The 18,310-nt window shown below is 37.6% G+C and overlaps 1 protein-coding gene across 3 annotated transcripts in view; it reads left to right on the forward strand.

The window, feature by feature from the left end:
- The window catches only part of QSER1 (glutamine and serine rich 1), a 78,604-nt gene that overhangs the window by 24,439 nt on the left and 35,855 nt on the right, over nucleotides 1–18,310 (forward strand). The window contains exons 2-4 of one of the 3 annotated variants that reach the window (XM_081239133.1): nucleotides 8,601–8,713; nucleotides 9,112–9,273; nucleotides 12,493–16,191. In XM_081239133.1, coding sequence (XP_081095259.1) covers nucleotides 8,601–8,713; nucleotides 9,112–9,273; nucleotides 12,493–16,191 — 3,974 coding nt within the window. Of the gene's footprint in view, nucleotides 1–8,600; nucleotides 8,714–9,111; nucleotides 9,274–9,427; nucleotides 9,505–12,492; nucleotides 16,192–18,310 lie in introns of those variants that run through there. The other 2 variants (XM_081239134.1, XM_081239135.1) reach the window with 2 other exon arrangements.

Raw genomic sequence — 18,310 nt, forward strand, 5'->3', positions numbered from 1 at the left:
TAGTTACCATCTGTCACCATACAAAATTATTACAACATTATTGACTATATTCCTCATGCTGTACATTTCATCCCTATGACTCATTTATTTTGTAACTGGGAGTCTGTAATTCTTAATCTCCCTTACCTATTGTGCTCATCCCCCCCACCTACCACCTGTTTATTCTCTGTATCTATGAGTCTGTTTTTGTTTTGTTATGTTTGTTCATTTGGTCTTTTAGATTCCGCATATTTGTCTCTCTGACTTATTTCACTTAGCATAGTACCCTCTAGGTCCATCCATGTTGCCTCAAATGGCAAGATTTCATATTTTTTATGGCTGAGTAATATATTTATATATTTGTGTGTGATACGCACATTATATGTGTAATATATACACACACCCCACATCTTTATCTTCATCTGTCGATGGACACTCAGGTTGCTTCCATATCTTGGCTATTGTAAATAATGCTGCAGTGAACATGGGGGGCGGGTGCATAGATCTTTTCGAATTAGTGTTTTGAATTTTCAGAAAAATACCCAGAAGTGGAATTGCCAGTTAGTATGGTAGTTCAATTTTTTTAATTTAATTTTTAATTTTAATTCTATTGATAAGGGGTTAAAATGCAAAATATACAAAGAACTCATATAGCTCAATGTTTTTTAAAAAATCAACCGGTTTTCTTAAAATGGACAGAGGACCTGAATACACATTTTTCCAAAGAAGACATACAAATGGCCAACAGACACAGGAAAAGATGTTCAGTAACACTCATCAATGAAATGCAAATCAAAAGCACAATAAGATATCACCTCACACCTGTCAGAATGGCCATTATCAAAAAGACAACAAATAACAAGTGTTGAAGAGGGTATGGAGGAAAGGAAGCCCTTGTACCCTGTTGGTGGGAGTGTAAATTGGTGCAGCTACTATGGAAAACAGTATGGAGATTCCTCAAAACACTAAAAATTGAACCATCATATGACTTCATTTTTTAAGGGAGTGACTCAGGCTGAGCATAGGGGGTGGGAGGGGTTAGGGCAGAAGCAGAGAGACCAATTAGGAGGTTATAATAATCCTTGCCGGTTAAAGAAGTGAAGTTAGCATGGATTTCTAAGAAGCAAGACCAGACAAAAAACCACCCCTAGAACCTCCTAATATTTACAGTTTATCTTGATCATTATTCTTACTCTTAAAGAGGTTTTAAGATTTGACATGGCTTACAAATTTTTCTTAGCGTAGATTGTATTTTTGAGAGCCTCTTTTGTTTTTTGTGGGGTTTTGTGGGGTTTTGGGGGTTTTTTTGGCCATGCCACATGGCTTGTGGGATCTTAGTTCTCCAGCCAGGGATTGAACCCCAGCCCTCAGCAGCGAAAGCATGGAGTCTTAACCACTGGACTACCAGGGAATTCCCTGAGAGCTGTTTTAGATTTACAGATAGTACAGGGTTCCCATATACACCCTCACCCACTTTCCCCTATTACTAACTTCTTATATTCTTATGGTACATTTGTTACTAGTAATTAACTGATACATTGTAGTCAACTGAAATCCGTAGTTTATTCAAATTTCCTTAGCTTTTACTTAATGTCTTTTTTTGGTCTCCCCAGGGATACCCCTTTCCTTTGTTTATCTTGTCTCAGTAGATTCCTCTTTGCCATCACAATTTCTCAGACTTTTCTTGTTTCTGATGACCTTTATATTTTTGAGCAGTGCTGGTCAAGTATTTTGTAGAATGCCCTTCTCTTGGAATTTGCCTGATGTTTTCTTTCTCATAATCAGACTGGAGTTATGGGTTCTCCAAAGGGAGATCATAGAGGTAAAGTGTTACTTTCATTACATCATATTAAGGGTATATCTTATCAGTGTGATTTATCACTGTTGATGTTGATTTTTACCACCTGGCTGAGGTAGTGTTTGTCAGGTTTCTGCACCGTAAAGTTATTCTTTTTTTTTGTTTTTTTCCTCCTTTCAATACTATCCTCTTTGGAAGAAAGTTGCTATGTGCAGCCCATTAAGGAGTGGGGAGTTACGGTCCACCTCCTTCAATGTAGAGTTGCTACGTAAATTATTTAGAATTCTTCAAGGGAGATTTGTGTTACCTCCTCCATTTATTTATTAATCATTTAATTTTATCAGTGTGGACTCACAGATATATACTACTAAATTTTTTTGCTCAAAATGTTCCAGTTTTGGTCATTGGGAGCTCTTTCAATTTGCCTCTTTGTCCCTTTGACATATCCCCATAAGTGTAAGGTTTTTCCCCCTCTCTCTTTCTGTTTGGTCAGGAAGAAAATGCAAAGATGCTCAACATCATTAGGTAAATGAAAGTCAAAACCACAATGAGATACCACTTCACACCTACTAGGATGGGTATTATAATAAAAGTAAAGACACAGGCAATAACAAGTATTGGCAAAGATGTTGAGAAATTGTAGCCCATTAAACGTTGTTGCTGGGAATGTAAAATGGTATAGCCAGTTTGGTTGGCCATTCCCCAAAATGTGAAACATGGAGTTATCATAAGACCCGGCAATTCCACTCCTAGGTGTATACCCAAGAGAATTAAAAATATACATCCACACAAAAACTTGTATGTGCATGTTCATCACAGCATAATTCATAATAGCCAAAAAGTGGAAACAACCCAATGTCCATCAGGTGATGAATGGCTAAACAAATGTGGTATATCTATACAATGGAATGTTATTCAGCCGTGAAATGAAGTACTGATACATCCATGTTTGTAATGTGGATGACCCTTGAAAACATTATGCTAAGTGAAAGAAGCCAGTCACAAAAGCCTGCATATAATATAATATGATTCCATTTATATGAAATGTTACGAGTGGGCAAATGCGTAGAGAGAAAAATTAGTGATTGCCAGGGACTGGGTAGAGGAGGATATATGGGGTGTGATGCTAATGGGTACAGGTTTATTTATGAGGCAGTGAAGTGTTCTAAAATTAGATTATGGTGATGGTTGCACAACCCTGAGTATTCTAAAAGAGCTCTGATTTGTACACTTTAAAAGGGTGACCTTTATGGTATGTGAATTATATATCAATAAAGCTGTCATTTAAAAAAATTTAGAACAAGAAAAATGAGATATCTAGGGATTTATACTTGTAAGAATCATACACTAAACACTACAAAAGATTGCTGACAGGAATTAAAGACCCAAATAAATAGATATACTCATGGATTAGAAGACTCAATACTCTTAAGATGGTAGTTTGCCCCAGTTGATGTATAGAGTCATTGCAGTGTTTTTGTAGAAATTGACCGGCTGACTCTAAAATTTGTATGGGAATACCTGGCATAGACAAAATAATTTTGAAAAAGAACAAAATTAGAAAATCTGTACAACCTGAATCATTTATCAGACTGTGTGTTATTGGCCTAAGAACAGACATTGATCAATGTAACACAGTAGTTAAGAACAGAACCACAAATATATGGCTAGTTGACTTTTTTGGACATAGGTTCAGATAGGTTCAATAGGTAAAGATTCAGTAGATAAAGAATAATCTTTTTGATAAGTTGTACTGGGATAATTGCATATCCAAATTAAAAAAAAATGAATCCCAAGCCTTACATCACACCATGTACAAAAAATGAATTCCAAATGAATCATAAACCTAAGTGGAAATATTAATACTATAAAACTTCTAGAAGAAAACAGAAGAAATCTCTGAGATGTTGGATTAGGCAAAGATTTCTTAGCTACAACATCAAAAGTACAATTCATAAAATAAAAAAATGATTTTGCTCTTCTAAATACATTGTTAGGAGAATGAAAGCCACAGATTGGGAGAAAATGTTTACAAAATATGTATCTGTCCAAGGATTTGGTTCCAGAGTATATAGACAACTCCTAAAACTCATTAATAAGAAAACAAACTACCCAATAAAATATGGGCAAAAGATTTGAGTGGATACTTTACCAAAGAAGATTTCTGCATGGTAGATAAACAAATGATGCTCAACATTGTTAGTTATTAAGGAAATGCTAATTAAAACCACAGTGAGATACCACTGCACACCAATTAGAATAGCTCAAATTTTTTAAAAGAAAAGGAAAAGAAACAACTTACAAACTTAAAATACTTGGTGCCAGCGAGGATGCAGAGTAACTAGACCAGACGTACATTATTGGTGGGAATGCAAAGAGGTATAGCCACTTTGGAAAACAAGCAGTTTCTCTAAAGTTAACATATTACCATATAACTCAGCCATCCCCCTCCTAAGTTATTTACTCAAGTGAAATGAAAACTTATGTTCAGACTAAACTTTAGGCATGTGTTTATAGCAGCTTTATTCATAATTGCCAAAACAGGAAAGAACCCAAAGGTCCTTCGACTGATGAACAGATTTAAAACAACCATCAACCTTTGGTACATCTATATAATGGAGTGCTACTCCACAGTAAAAAATAATGAATTACTGGAAGTGGGCACGCTCCACGCCTTGAGGGCATTGGTCTTTTCCCACCTGCCTTGCGCCACTGTGGGAGATTCTGAGAGTCAAGCGGAAGTCATCTGGGACATCGCCAGGCAGCTCATCCAAGTAGCAGACAGGATGGAGTGCGGCATCCGGCCAGGGCTGGTGGGCAACCTGGCCGCGCAGTTTATGAATGGGAGCCTGTCAGAGGAGGACAGGCATATCTATTTGTTCAACAGATACAAAGCTTTGGTTAATGCAAGATGAGTAAGCTCTTCATCGTTCATGAACAGATCTGTGGTACAACATGGTGCACATAGTTAACAATACTGTATTGTATACTTTAAGTGGGTGGATCTCATGTTAAGTGCTCTTACCACAATTAAATTTAATTGGTTAGAACTTCGGCCTGGAAGAAAACATTCACAATACATCTATCTGACCAAAAAAAATGTGGATCCAGACTGTATGTATGTATGTATGTATGTATGTATGTATGTATGTATGTATGTATGTATTTATTTATTTAAAAACATTTTATTATTTAAATTTTTTATTTATTTATTTTTTTGGCTGCATTGGGTCTTCATTGCTGTGCACGGGCTTTAGTTGCGGCGAGCGGGGGCTACTCTTCGTTGTGGTGTGCGGGCCTCTCATTGTCGTGGCTTCTCTTGCTGCAGAGCACAGGCTCTAGGTGCGCAGGCTTCAGTAGTTGTGGCGCACGGGCTCAGTAGTTGTGGCTCGCGGGCTCTAGAGCACAGGCTTAGTAGTCGTGGTGCATGGCCTTAGTTGCTCCGCGGCATGTGGGATCTTCCCGGACCAGGGATTGAACCCGTGTCCCCTGCATTAGCAGGAGGATTCTTAACCAGTGCCCCACCAGGGAAGTCCCAGACTGTATTTTAAAAACTTTTTTACAACCCAGTAAGATGGCTAACAACCCATTTTTTTTAAAGGGCAAAATCTTTGAACAAACTTAACAAGAGAAGTTACAAGAATAGTTTATAAGCATATAAGAAGATGCTCCTCATCATTTGTTACTAGGGAAATGCAAATTAAACCACAGTGAGATACCACTTAACCTACCTAGAATAGCTAAAATTAAGAAGACTGAAAAGATCATGTGGTGACAAGGATGTAAAGCAAAAATGGAATGTTGATAATTACTGATGCTAATGTAAAATGGTACCTGCACCTACCTTATCGCCCAGTAATTCCATTCCTAGATATTTAACTTAGAGAAATGAAAGTATATGTCCACAAAAGACTCGTATACAAAATGTTCGTAGTACATTTATTCATAGTAGCTTCTAACTAGAAACAGTCCAAATGTTCATCAGTAAGTGAATGGATAAACATAATTGTGATAAATTCATAGAATTCAACGAAAAGGAATGACCTACTTATGTATGCAACAACATGGATGTATCTCAGAAACATTATGCTGAAATGAAAAAAAGCCAGACACAAAAGAATACAGACTGTATGATTCCATTTATATGAAATTCTAGGACAAACAAGCCTAAATTTTCATAACATTAGGTTTCTCAGTGGTTGTCTGGGGCCAGGGGTGAGATGAAAAAGATATTGACTGCAAAGGGGCATGAGAAGCCTTCTGTTGTGATGGAAATGTTCTGCAAGTTGGTTGGGATTATGGTTATACTGGTGTGTGCATTTATCGAAAAATGTGTACACATTGAACTGTACACTTAAAATGGGTGCACTTTACTGTATGTAACTTACACCTTAATAAGTTGATTTATAAAGTTTAAAATAGATTTAAAATTAATCCTAAAATTGAATCTTCAAACTAAAACAATCATTTACTTAACTTTCGAATCAGTATTCTAACTGTATATATATACTTAATGGGACATGATCTTGAGACAGAAAGTACTGTGAAGAAATACTTAACTTTACTTGGTGGTTTTGTTTTTGAAAGAGGTTGTGTTACAGTATTTTCGGATAGAGCTAATGAGTAAATATGTTGTTGTATCAATAGTTGTGAACTGGGATTCTGACTGTAGGAAAAGGGAAATACATGTGAAATGGAGGAAGGTGAGGACTACATTGGATTTGAGTTAGAGTTGTCATTATGAACTCATGTTTTTAAAAAAACATGTATTTCCTAGCTTTGTCCACTTAAAGGGCCTAGAAGCAGTGACACCTGAGGCATTGAATACACCTGACACCCAGATCTTGGTTTCAAAATGTCATTGCCCACTAAAAAACTCCTAGTAGAAATGGTTGATTTCAGGTGTGGTACAGGGTTAAAAAACCAAGGTGAACCTGAAGCATCTTGTGCTAGGAGGTAAGAATGTGTCTGAGCACCAAGGAGGATATGTCAAAAGGAAACAAGATTGAAGGGACACTATAAATTAAATATGAAGAGTCTACAATGATATTTTTTAAGCATAACGTATATACATTAAAAAACATATTAGTATATATTTTATATATTATATTTAAGTATGTATATGGATAAGAGAGAGAGAGAAGGGGACAAAGCTAATTTTTATTTTATAGAAGAATGCTAACTTTTAAATATGGAAGGTAGTGTAATTAGAACACTGCTGTTTCTAATCTTCAGTGCAATAATTGAAATGAAGATCATGAATGCAGGGTGTCTGAAACCATTAGCTGTTGGGACAAGATACTGACACTCTCTTTTTTTTTTTTTTTTTTTGCGGTATGTGGGCCTCGCGCTGTTGTGGCCTCTCCCGTTGCGGAGCACAGGCTCCGGACGCGCAGGCTCAGCGGCCATGGCTCACGGGCCCAGCCGCTCTGCGGCATGTGGGATCTTCCCGGACCGGGGCACGAACCCGTGTCCCCTGCATCGGCAGGCGGACTCTCAACCACTGCGCCACCAGGGAAGCCCTGACACTGTCTGAAGTAACACCTCACAATTGCCTACTTACTTCAAAGAGAAGAAATAACCACATTGAGAGATCTGACAGTACCTTAACCACTTGAAGTTTAGCATCACCAGTGAGACAGACTGACATTATGTGTGTCTTCATGAGTGCAGTAAGGATTACGAAGCATCATTACGTACTTCTCATGAAGTAGCAATCAGACAAATCCAGAATTTGGGATAGCTTACATCCAACTGACTTGGATTCCTCCAAATAAAAAGTCCATGTCCATGGAGTCAAGGCAAAAGGGGTTTGGCATTAGAGGCAGAGTGGAGGCACTGTTCTAAATGTAAAGAGACATAACCAAATGTAATTGTTGAATTTTGATTGCATCCTACAGAGAGCTTTAAAATATCAAACATTTTGACAACAATTGAGGAAAATTGGAATGTGACCTCTGTATTACATGTTACAATGACAGTGTTGAATTTCTTCAAGTCTAATAATGATACTTGGTTATACAGCTGAATGTCCTGTTCCTAGGAGATGCAACTGAATTATTTAAGGATACAGTTTCATGATGTCCACAAGTTATTTTCAAGTAGATTAAAAGAAAGGAGTATATATGTCTGTATAAATATAAAACAAATATAACAAAATGTTAACAGTTGTTGAAACTTAAGTGATGGGTATACAGGTTATTCATTGTACTGTTTCAGTTTTGGGGGGGTTTAAAATATTCAGAATAAAAATCAAGGGGAGAAAAATATCTTGTTCTGAATTACTCTCAAGATGTATAAGCTTGAAATTTTCTAGGAGAGTTATTGGGAAATAGTGTTAATTTTCAATTCATTTGAACTGTCTACTATATTCCAGAGACTGTTAGAATTAGAGGGACTTTAGAGATTATCCTATCTGGGTCCCTTATTCATACAGGTGAGGAAATAAGTCCAACAGTAATAGAGTCACTTATTGAAATCACATGGTAAGCCAGTAATAGCACTTGGACGGTGAATTCAGCTCTCCTATTTTCCAGGATATTGTTCTTCCCAATGTACCATGTTACCTCTTCCAGTAAAAGGACTTTGTTGTAGGTAAAGTTGAACTAAGAAAAATACTCTGTATTATTTTTCTTCCCAGTGTATCTTCAATATGTTCCCCCGCATGTTGACAGTATTGTCAGACTGGGTTTGATCTCTTGATCTGTAGGTCAGGAATTTAGTCAAAGACTTATGCTACTTTTGATAATTGCTCTCCTAGAATTTTTTTGATCATCTGGTTTGAGCTCTGTGTTTTTTGTCATTTATTTTTATCATCCTCTAGTTTAAGCTATGAAGAAGGACATCCTTCTCACTCTGAAACAGATCTCCTTCAGAGACAGACTTTTGCAGCCTCTCATCAGCTTCCTGGATATGCTGCCACACCTCAGCCAACCGGTAAAAATTCTCTTATGAAGTATACCACAAATCTGGGTACATTTAGTGAATAAGCAGAAAAATCAATTTTCACATGTTGGGTTATGAAAGTATACAGAACATAACAGTCTCATGGGAAATGTTAAAATGAAAATGAGATTAAAAGCTTTGTCTTTTACTGCTAGGGAATATCTGTATAACTAATTAGTAGGGAGATCTTTTTTTCATGCATCTCTGTAGATTTTAAATGATAATTATGCTTGAGCAAATTAATATTTGTTGCTATTCATAATAAAACAGTTTAGGGTTGTAGAACTTCTGGCCTCAAATGTCAGAGATTCCTTTTTAAAATAGGATCCGGAGTATCATTTTATATTAACATATTTTTACTTTGGGATACATTTTATCTTCAAATGTAGGTCTTTCTGGAATATTTGATACTAGTGTGAACAATGCCAGCACTAACACTAAAGAATCTTCAGTGATGAATTTTCTCTCTGCTGTTGAATCCCGAACTGCTCAGGCTGCTTCTTCAGGAACTACTCTTTTACCACAATTCAGGGCCCCATCCTGGCAGACAGGTGATTCTTTGTTTTCAGAATTTTTAAGTCCTTTAAAAATATGGATAAAATTTCACTTTGGATAGTCTTGTCATTATAGTAGTGTGGCTGAGAGTGATGTTAATTATTGATTTTCCAGTGAACTTTAAAACCTGGAATTTTTCACTATTTTAAGGTGGACAAAATTCAAGAAATTGTTACTAGCAGAAATTCGGTTTTAGCACTCTGATGAAAACTAGCAAGTTGAAGAAGGTAGGTAATTGTTAAAGATAAATCCTAGATATAAAGTTTTTATCTAGCAATTTAAGTAGTTACTTGTTTACTTGAGAGGAGGAAACGTTAAATTTTTTTTTCCTATTTCACCTTTATAGAGGTGTAATTGACATATAAAACTGTAAGATAGTTAAGGTGTACATTGTGGTGATTTGATATACATTTACACTGTGAAAGAATCCCCACATCTGGTTAATTAACACAGCTATCACTTCACATATTTATCTTTTGTGGGGGGCGGTTGGTGAAAGATTAAATTTCATTTCTTTTAGTGACTTTGGGCTGGACAGGTGTGGTATAGTAAAAAAAAAAATCTTGGAACTGATTTCATCATTAGAGTTGTGTAAAGTTATCCTTAACTGAACAGAGTAAGTCAATCTTTAATAAAAGCCATTCCAAGTTGATATATTATGTACTTTTCTTTTTAAATTTTATTTATTAATTTTTATTTTTGGCTGCGTTGGGTCTTCGTTGCTGTGCACGGGCTTTTTCTCTAGTTGGGGTGAGCGGGGCTGCTCTTTGTTGCGGTGCGCGGGCTTCTCATTGTGGTGGCTTCTCTTGTTGCGGAGCACGGGCTCCAGGTGTGTGGGCTTCAGTAGTTGCGGCACACAGGCTTAGTTGCTCTGCGGCATGTGGGATCTTCCCCAGACCAGGGCTCGAACCTATGTCCTCTACACTGGCAGGCGGATTCTCAACCACTGCACCATCAGGGAAGTCCTATTATGTAGTTCTCTATTTTATTTTTCTTATTTCATTTTTCAGCTGTTCCCCCCCCCCAAATTGTTTGTATATATTTTTATTTTTTGCAGGATGATGGAAAGGTTAGTTTTTTTAAGGTTTCATTTTAAAGAATATATTTTTAAGTAATAGCTATAGGAAATAATATTTTACATTCTGATATAAACTCCATCAATAGACCTTCTCAGTATGTCTTAGAAACATTTTTCTGCTTCCAAAGAAACAAAATTTTACTGTGAAATAAAACTATTAAAAAACACAATAGGGGACTTCCCTGGTGGTCCAGTGGTTAAGAATCCGCCTTCCAATGCAGGGGATGCAGGTTCAATCCCTGCTTGGGTAACTAAGCCCACACGCCGCATCTAGAGAGCCCACGGGCCACAGCTGCTGAGCCTGCACGCTCTGGAGCCCACATGCCACAACTAGAGAGAAGCCCATGCGCCACAACAAAAGATCCCATGTGCTACAACGAAGATCCCGCGTGCTGCAACTAAGACCCAGTGCAGCCAAATAAATAAATATTAAAAAAATAAAACTACACAATAGCTTTATTTTTTGCTTCCTGGAATAATTTTACATTACATGTATTGAGTTAGACTTTCTATCTCAGTTTCTATAATTACATTATTTTAAACATTAATTCTAAGCGCTATTTATTCCTTCAAGAGTAGCTAGATATTTTCTGTCCTTGTAACGGTAAACCTTTTTCTTTCTGCATTGCGAGGCTTGTGGGATCTCAGTTTCCTGACCAGGGATTGAACCTGGGCCCCAGCAGTGAAAGTGCCGAGTCCTAACCACTGGACCGCCAGGAAATTCCCACTTTTTTGACATTTAATGGAAAGAGTTGAAAGAAGAATATTTTTGAAAAGGACCAGAGAATCTTTTTTCCCCAATTTTTCCAAAATGAAAAAGAATTTTTTTTAATGGAAATTCACTAAAAAATATGTAAACAGACTTAGAGAATGAACTTACGGTTACCAGGGGGGAAGAGTAGAGGGGAGGGATAGACTTGGAGTTTGGGATTGACATGTACACACTGCTATATTTAAAATAGATAACCAACAAGGACCTACTGTACAGCAAAGGGAATGCTGCTCAATGTTCTGTAATAACCTAAATAGGAACAGAATTTGAAAAAGAATAGCTATATGTATATATATAACTGAATCATTTTGTTGTACACCTGAAACTAACACAACATTGTTAATCAGTGGTGCTCCAATATAAGATAAAAATTTTTTAATGTAAACAATAAAAAGGTGTATAAAATGGAAAGTGATAGTTCCTAATTACAGTCCTCCTTTTTAGAGAAGAGTTAACAGTTTGGTATTTACTCTTCTTTAATATCTTTGTACATCAAAACTTTTTTTGTATATCCACCTAAGCAATGTTTATAGCATCAGTATTATTAGGATATGCCATAATTATTTTACCAGTTTCCTGTTGATGGATATTTAGGTTGTTTCTACCTGTTATTCACAATAACTATAATGAATATCTTGTTTGAATCTTTGTGTCCACTTATTTCCATAGCGTAGATTTCTAGAAATGGAACTTTTGGATCGCATGCATATAACATGTTTTTACTTTTGTTGTATGTGGCAAGAATGCTGTCCTGAAATGTTAATACTCTCTTCTTGACAGTGCTTTATTAATTTCTGATCAGCTTTTTTTGATAAGCATGCATCTATTGTTATGAGAAGTTGTTCATAGGAAGTCAAAACTTGAAATGCAAGGAATTTAAAAAATGCATTTATTTTGATAAAAGAAACTTTGCACTATTAATCTCACTATTATTTTCAGATTTATTATGTTAAATGTAGGCAATTCAGTTTCAGTTTTAATGTTATGAACATTTTAGTTTGTCCATTGGTATTTTGCATTGGGATTTCACGGGAAATTAATCATTAGAGATTATGTACATTTTCACTGTTTTCTTAATTATCAAATGACCTTATCTGACTATATATATGTATAATCTCATATTTATGTAACAATCATACATATGAATTGCTGATACCTTTGTAATTTTGTTCCTGCCTTATGAAAGCTAGCTGTTTTGAAATGTGTTTTTGAAAATTTATGTGCAGAACTAATTTGTCAGGCTTTTCAGTTTTAAAGAGATTTTGATGGATTGAAGGTTATATAAGTTTTATAAGTCTGTATTATGAAAGCAGATATAAGTGTTTGTGCTGTAACTGCATGAGCATATTTGTTTTCTTTTCATAGGTATGCATTCCTCAGCAGCAACTGAGCTGTTTGTTACTGGACCTTTGCCAACCACTGGAGCACTTCCACCCTCTGCCCTCTCTGCTTATCAGCATCCCACCACCTTCAGCAATAGAAACTTTGCCACCACCTCACCTTTGGTGCTTCAGGATTCAACTTTTAACACTACATCAAATGGAATTTTAAATCCTCATGATCCTTTGCTGCAAATCAAGACTTCCCAGGGAACTGTTCCAACCGCTTTGGCATTTGAGCGCCTGGGCAGTTCTGCGATAAGTAACAGCATACCACCTCAGTCTTCAACATACCGCTCAGCTCAAGAGTCTGCACCCCATCTTTTACAACCTCAGTTTAGTTTGTTGCCTTCAGCACTTGGAGGAGCCCAGCAAACTCCTCAAGCCTACGGTTCAACTCTCTTTACTAGTTCTACTGCTTCCATTGAAAGAGCTCTTCTTCGAGAATGTAGTGTTATTAAACACCATCAGCGGCCTTCAGGTACCCAGTCTATTCAGGCACAACTGACTGGTTCACAGCATTCCTTACACAGTTATCTATCAAATGCAAGTGTGGTTAATTTTCAGGAAACAAGCAGGCAGTCATCTTTATCCTGTAACCCAATTGGAGATTCTACTCAGGTGAGCAATGGAGGATTGCAACAGAAGACCTCCCAGGTCTCAGTGGAACTTGCTCAGTCCTATTCATCTGCAATTCCATCATCAGGGTATCCTCCTTCTACTACAAAAGTAAAAAGCTGTTCTACAAAACAACCACTAACATCAGCCAAGTCCCCCAAACCTCAAAGTATAATTCCTCCTGTGCAAACACTAAGCTATTCCAAACCTTTACATAACCAGAGTTCTGTAATATCAGGCCAAGCACAAATTTATTCTACAGCGCAGCTACCAAGCCTTTTATCAGTTAGTCAGTCTCAAAATTATGGTTTAGTACAGCCACATAATGTGCCATCTATTGTTCATTCACATGTTTATAGGTCCAGCAAAGTTGAGAAGTTGCCGTCCTTATATAAAACATTGACTTTTTCTGGGTCATCTCAGACTATAACTTCTGAAAATCCAACACTTAATTATTCTTCTGATCAGCAAGAGGTATTATCTTCAGTTACAAATGAGAATTACCCTGCTCAAACAAGAGATCTATCTTCAGTTAGCCAGTCTCAGAGTTACTCATCTGGTCACTCTCAGGGTTTATCACCAGTTAGTCAGACACAGGTTAGTTACTCATCTCAGTCACAAGTTTTGTCAGTTGTTAGTCCTTCAGAAAGCTATGCTTCAGGGCAGTCCCTAACATTAACAGCCCCTTCTCTTTCTTATTCTTCTGCCTCTCGGGCTCAGAATATGCCAGATTCTAGCCCAACTCAGAATTATATTTCTATGCATTCTTCCCAAAATGCTCAAACTCAAGGGTCATCATCTCCCCAATCCCAAAAGTTTTTGCCTGTTGTCCAGTCATCATCTTTTGCGTCCTCTACTCATTGTCAGACATTACAGAATAACATACCTTCCCCTGATCCAAAGTCTTACGCTGAAAGAAAACTTGACTCAAACGTGTATACATCTTCAAAGCAAGAGGATGATTTTCCAATGCAAGAGTTACAGGTATTACAGCCGCAAGTATCTCTTGAGTCATCAACCCAAAGGCTATCTGATGGGGAAATTAATGTTCCAGAATCAGCTTATAAGGTGTCAAAGACAGATGACAGATATTCCCAGAGCATAATCAGAAGTAATTCCCATCTTGAAGATCAAGTTGTTGGGATTGTTCTACAAGAGTCAAAAAAAGAAGAAAACATAGTTGGTTCAGTGGCACAGCTTAACCAACAAGTTGGCCAAGTCAATAATGCAGCAACCCTTGATATAAAGAAGACAACTAATTTAATGCGAACTCCACAAATAAGGTTGAATACTAAAGACCTAAACCAGCAGCATTCTCTTATACAGAAGGTACATGAAGCCAAGGTCCAGGAGCAGCATGATCAAATAATTAATGCCTCATCTCAGATTCAAATTCCAAATGATGCTTTAGGGCATGGCCATCAGGCATCTCTTCCTAATACACAGGTCCTTTTAGATTCTGCCTGTGATTTACAAATTCTTCAGCAGTCAATACTACAGGCCGGTTTAGGACAAGTAAAGGCATCTCTACAAGTACAGCGTGTTCAAAGTCCTCAACAAATAGTACATCCTTTCCTTCAAATGGATGGTCATATTATTCAGAGCAATGGCGATCATTCTCAGCAGCAACTCCATCCTCAAAATTCTGAAATTATGAAAATGGACCTCTCTGAGTCTTCAAAACCATTACAACAACATCTAACAACAAAGGGCCATTTTAGTGAAACAAATCAACATGATTCAAAGAATCATTTTGTTTCTCTTGGATCAATATGTTTCCCAGAGGCAATGCTCCTCAGTGATGAAAGAAATATTTTATCAAATGTAGATGATATCTTAGCAGCTACAGCAGCAGCTTGTGGGGTCACACCTTCTGATTTTTCCAAGTCAACTTCAAATGAAACCATTCCTGCTGTTGAAGATGGTGATTCTAAATCTCATTTTCAGCAATCATTAGATGTCGGGCATGTGACGTCAGATTTTAACTCCATAGCAGCTACAGTAGGAAAGCCACCGAATATAAATGATATTTCCTTAAATGGAAATCAAGTTACTGTAAACCTTTCACCAGTACCTACTCTTCAGTCAAAGATGACTCTTGATCAACAGCACATTGAAACACCTGGTCAAAATAAAGCTTCTAAAGTAACTTCACCAGTGGTTGGGCCAGGTCATGAAGTCCAGGAGCAAAGTTCTGGCCCATTCAAGAAACAGTCTGCTACCAATCATGAACCTGAAGAAGATAGCGAAGTACCTGTTGATAGTACATTAAATAATAACAGAAATCAAGAGTTTGTTTCTAGTAGTAGAAGTATAAGTGGAGAGAGTGCTACATCGGAGAGTGAATTCACTTTAGGGGGTGATGACAGTGGTGTGTCAATGAACCCAACTAGGAGTACACTTGCACTGTTGGCCATGGCCCAACCTGGGGAGCCAATCAGCGTCAAGATTGAAGAGGAAAGCCAAGATTTAATGCATTTTAACCTCCAGAAGAAGAAAACTAAAGGGAAAGGGCAAACTAAAGAGGAAGACAACAGTAATCAAAAACAGCTGAAAAGACCTGCCCAAGGCAAACGCCAGAATCCAAGGGGAACAGAGATATATTTGCCGTATACTCCCCCTTCCTTGGAAAGCTGCCATGATGGTTATCAGCATCAAGAAAAAATGAGACAGAAGATCAAAGAAGTAGAGGAAAAACAGCCAGAAGTCAAAACCGGATTCATTGCCTCTTTCTTAGATTTTCTGAAATCTGGGCCCAAGCAGCAGTTTTCCACTCTTGCTGTACGAATGCCTAACAGGACTAGACGACCAGGAACCCAGACTGTTCGTACATTTTGTCCCCCACCACTTCCAAAGACTGCATCTGCAACACCCACACCTTTAGTGTCTGAAACTGGGGGTAACAGTCCGTCAGAAAAAGCTGAGAACGAACTTAAAAACTCGGAACATTTATCTTCACTTTCTTCTGATGAAGATGATCCTGGAGTATGCAGTCGTGATATTTATAAAAGCACCTCTACCACCTTAAATACTTCGGATGCCACTTCTGATAAAAAGAAGAAAACAGGTAAAGTTTTAAAATTTAGAGTCATAATTACGGCTTTCCACTTTAATTTTTCTGGCTCTATACCAAGTTTTATTTTTTCTTAGCTTGAAGCAGGTCTGCATTTTTCAGGACAAAATGCATAGGTAGGTATCTTGGGGACTTATTTTTTTAAATGTTCCTTGCCTATAGGAAAGTTCTGGGTTTTAGGCTGAGTAGTTCTGGTTTTTCTCAGCTTTTTACCACATGCAACATAATTTACATAATGCACTATCCAGACTTTTCTAACCTGAGACATCTTGAAGTGGCTCATGGATATGAGGCATTGTATTGAGGGCCATGTTGTTATATAAACTGGCATATTTTCTTGGTATGCTAATTTTACCTAAAGATTAACATTTTACTATTAAATATGGTTATTTTGTGTGCAGCATGCAGATTAATATAATTAAGTTAAAACTTTAAAAATTTTGTGCTGGTTCCAAAGTATATGCCCAAATCCTTGGGTGTGTGTTTCACTTCACTCTGTAGTTAAGGGAACATTTCGAGGAACTGTTTTGAGAAGCACTGCCTTATGTAAATGATTGACAAGTAGTATAAAAGTTACTATTTTAAAGAGCATGCTGGGCTTCCTTGGTGGTGCAGTGGTTAGGAATCCGCCTGCCAATGCAGGAGACACGAGTTCGAGCCCTGGTCCGGGAGGACCCCACATGCCGCAGAGTGACTGGGCCCGTGTGCTACAACTACTGAGCCTGCACTCTAGAGCCCATGAGCCACAACTACTGAGCCTGTGAGCAACAACTACTAAAGCCCGCGCGCCTAGAGCCCATGCTTCATAACAAGAGAAGCCACCGCAATGAAAAGCCTGTGCACTGCAACGCAGAGTAGCCCCCAGTCGCCACAACTAGAGAAAGCCTGTGCACAGCAACAAAGACCCAACAGCCAAAAATAAATAAAAATAAAATAAATAAATTTGGAAAAAAAAAAACTTTAAAAAAAACATCATGCTAAGGGAAAAATGTACTTATAACAATAAAATAGCTACCACCTCTGTGCCAAGAACTATTAGCAGTGCTGTAAGATGTGCTTTGTTATCTCCAATATACAGGTGATATAACAGACTAAATGAATTTTCTAGGTCCATACAGTCAGTAAATGGCAGAGCTGAAATCCAAACGCAGGTTTATCTGGTTCTAGAACCTGTATTCCTGCCTACCTCTTTTTTTTTAAAATTAATTAATTAATTAATTTTTTGGCTGCGTTGGGTCTTTGTTGCTGCACGTGGGCTTTTCTCTAGTTGCGGTGAGCATGGGCTACCCTTTGTTGCGGTGCATGGGCTTCTCATTGCGGTGGCTTGTCTTTGTTGCGGAGCACACCTGTGCAGGCTTCAGTAGTTGTGGCACGTGGCCTCAGTAGTTGTGGCTCACGGGCTCTAGAGCGCAGGCTCAGTGGTTGTGGCGCGCGGGCTTAGTCGCCCCATGGCATGTGGGATCTTCCCAGACCAGGACTTGAACCCGTGTTCCCTGCATTGGCAGGTGGATCCTTAACCACTGCACCACCAGGGAAGCCCCTGCCTATCTCTTTTGTATGAATAGAGTGGTGCTTTATGAGTAAAACCTTGTTTTGTGATGTACTTTTCAGCTTCTCTCCAGATTTGAGACTACCTTTTTAACTACTAGAGTAATATGAAACAGCTGGTATCCCAAATATTCTATCAGCATAAATTTCTGCTAAAACATTTGTAAAGAATTCTCATTTTGTTATACAAGGAAATTAGCATAATGGAAAATCATTGTTAGAGTCAAAACATTATAGATGTGGCTAATCCTAGTAAGGTTTTACACTCTATTCCCCCAATTCAGAGTTCTTTGCTATTACTGTTATATTCCCTCCTATGTTCCTAGAGCAAACATTTTATAATCTCTGTTATAAAACATGAATCTAGAACTAGTTTCTTCCAGACAACAGTTACTATCTCATTTTTAGTTAAAAATCACCACCATCAACCTGATCCTTACTAATAGGTCTTTGAAGTTCTCCCTTTACCATCCCCATTGCCTCCTCATCTGTGAGAACTCATCATCTCTTGCTTGGACTATTGCAACAGACTTCTCATTAGAATCCTTCTCATCAGTCTCTACAC

The sequence above is a fragment of the Mesoplodon bidens genome, assembly GCF_964165515.1.
Source record: "Mesoplodon bidens genome assembly, chromosome: 7".
NCBI lineage: Eukaryota > Metazoa > Chordata > Mammalia > Artiodactyla > Ziphiidae > Mesoplodon > Mesoplodon bidens.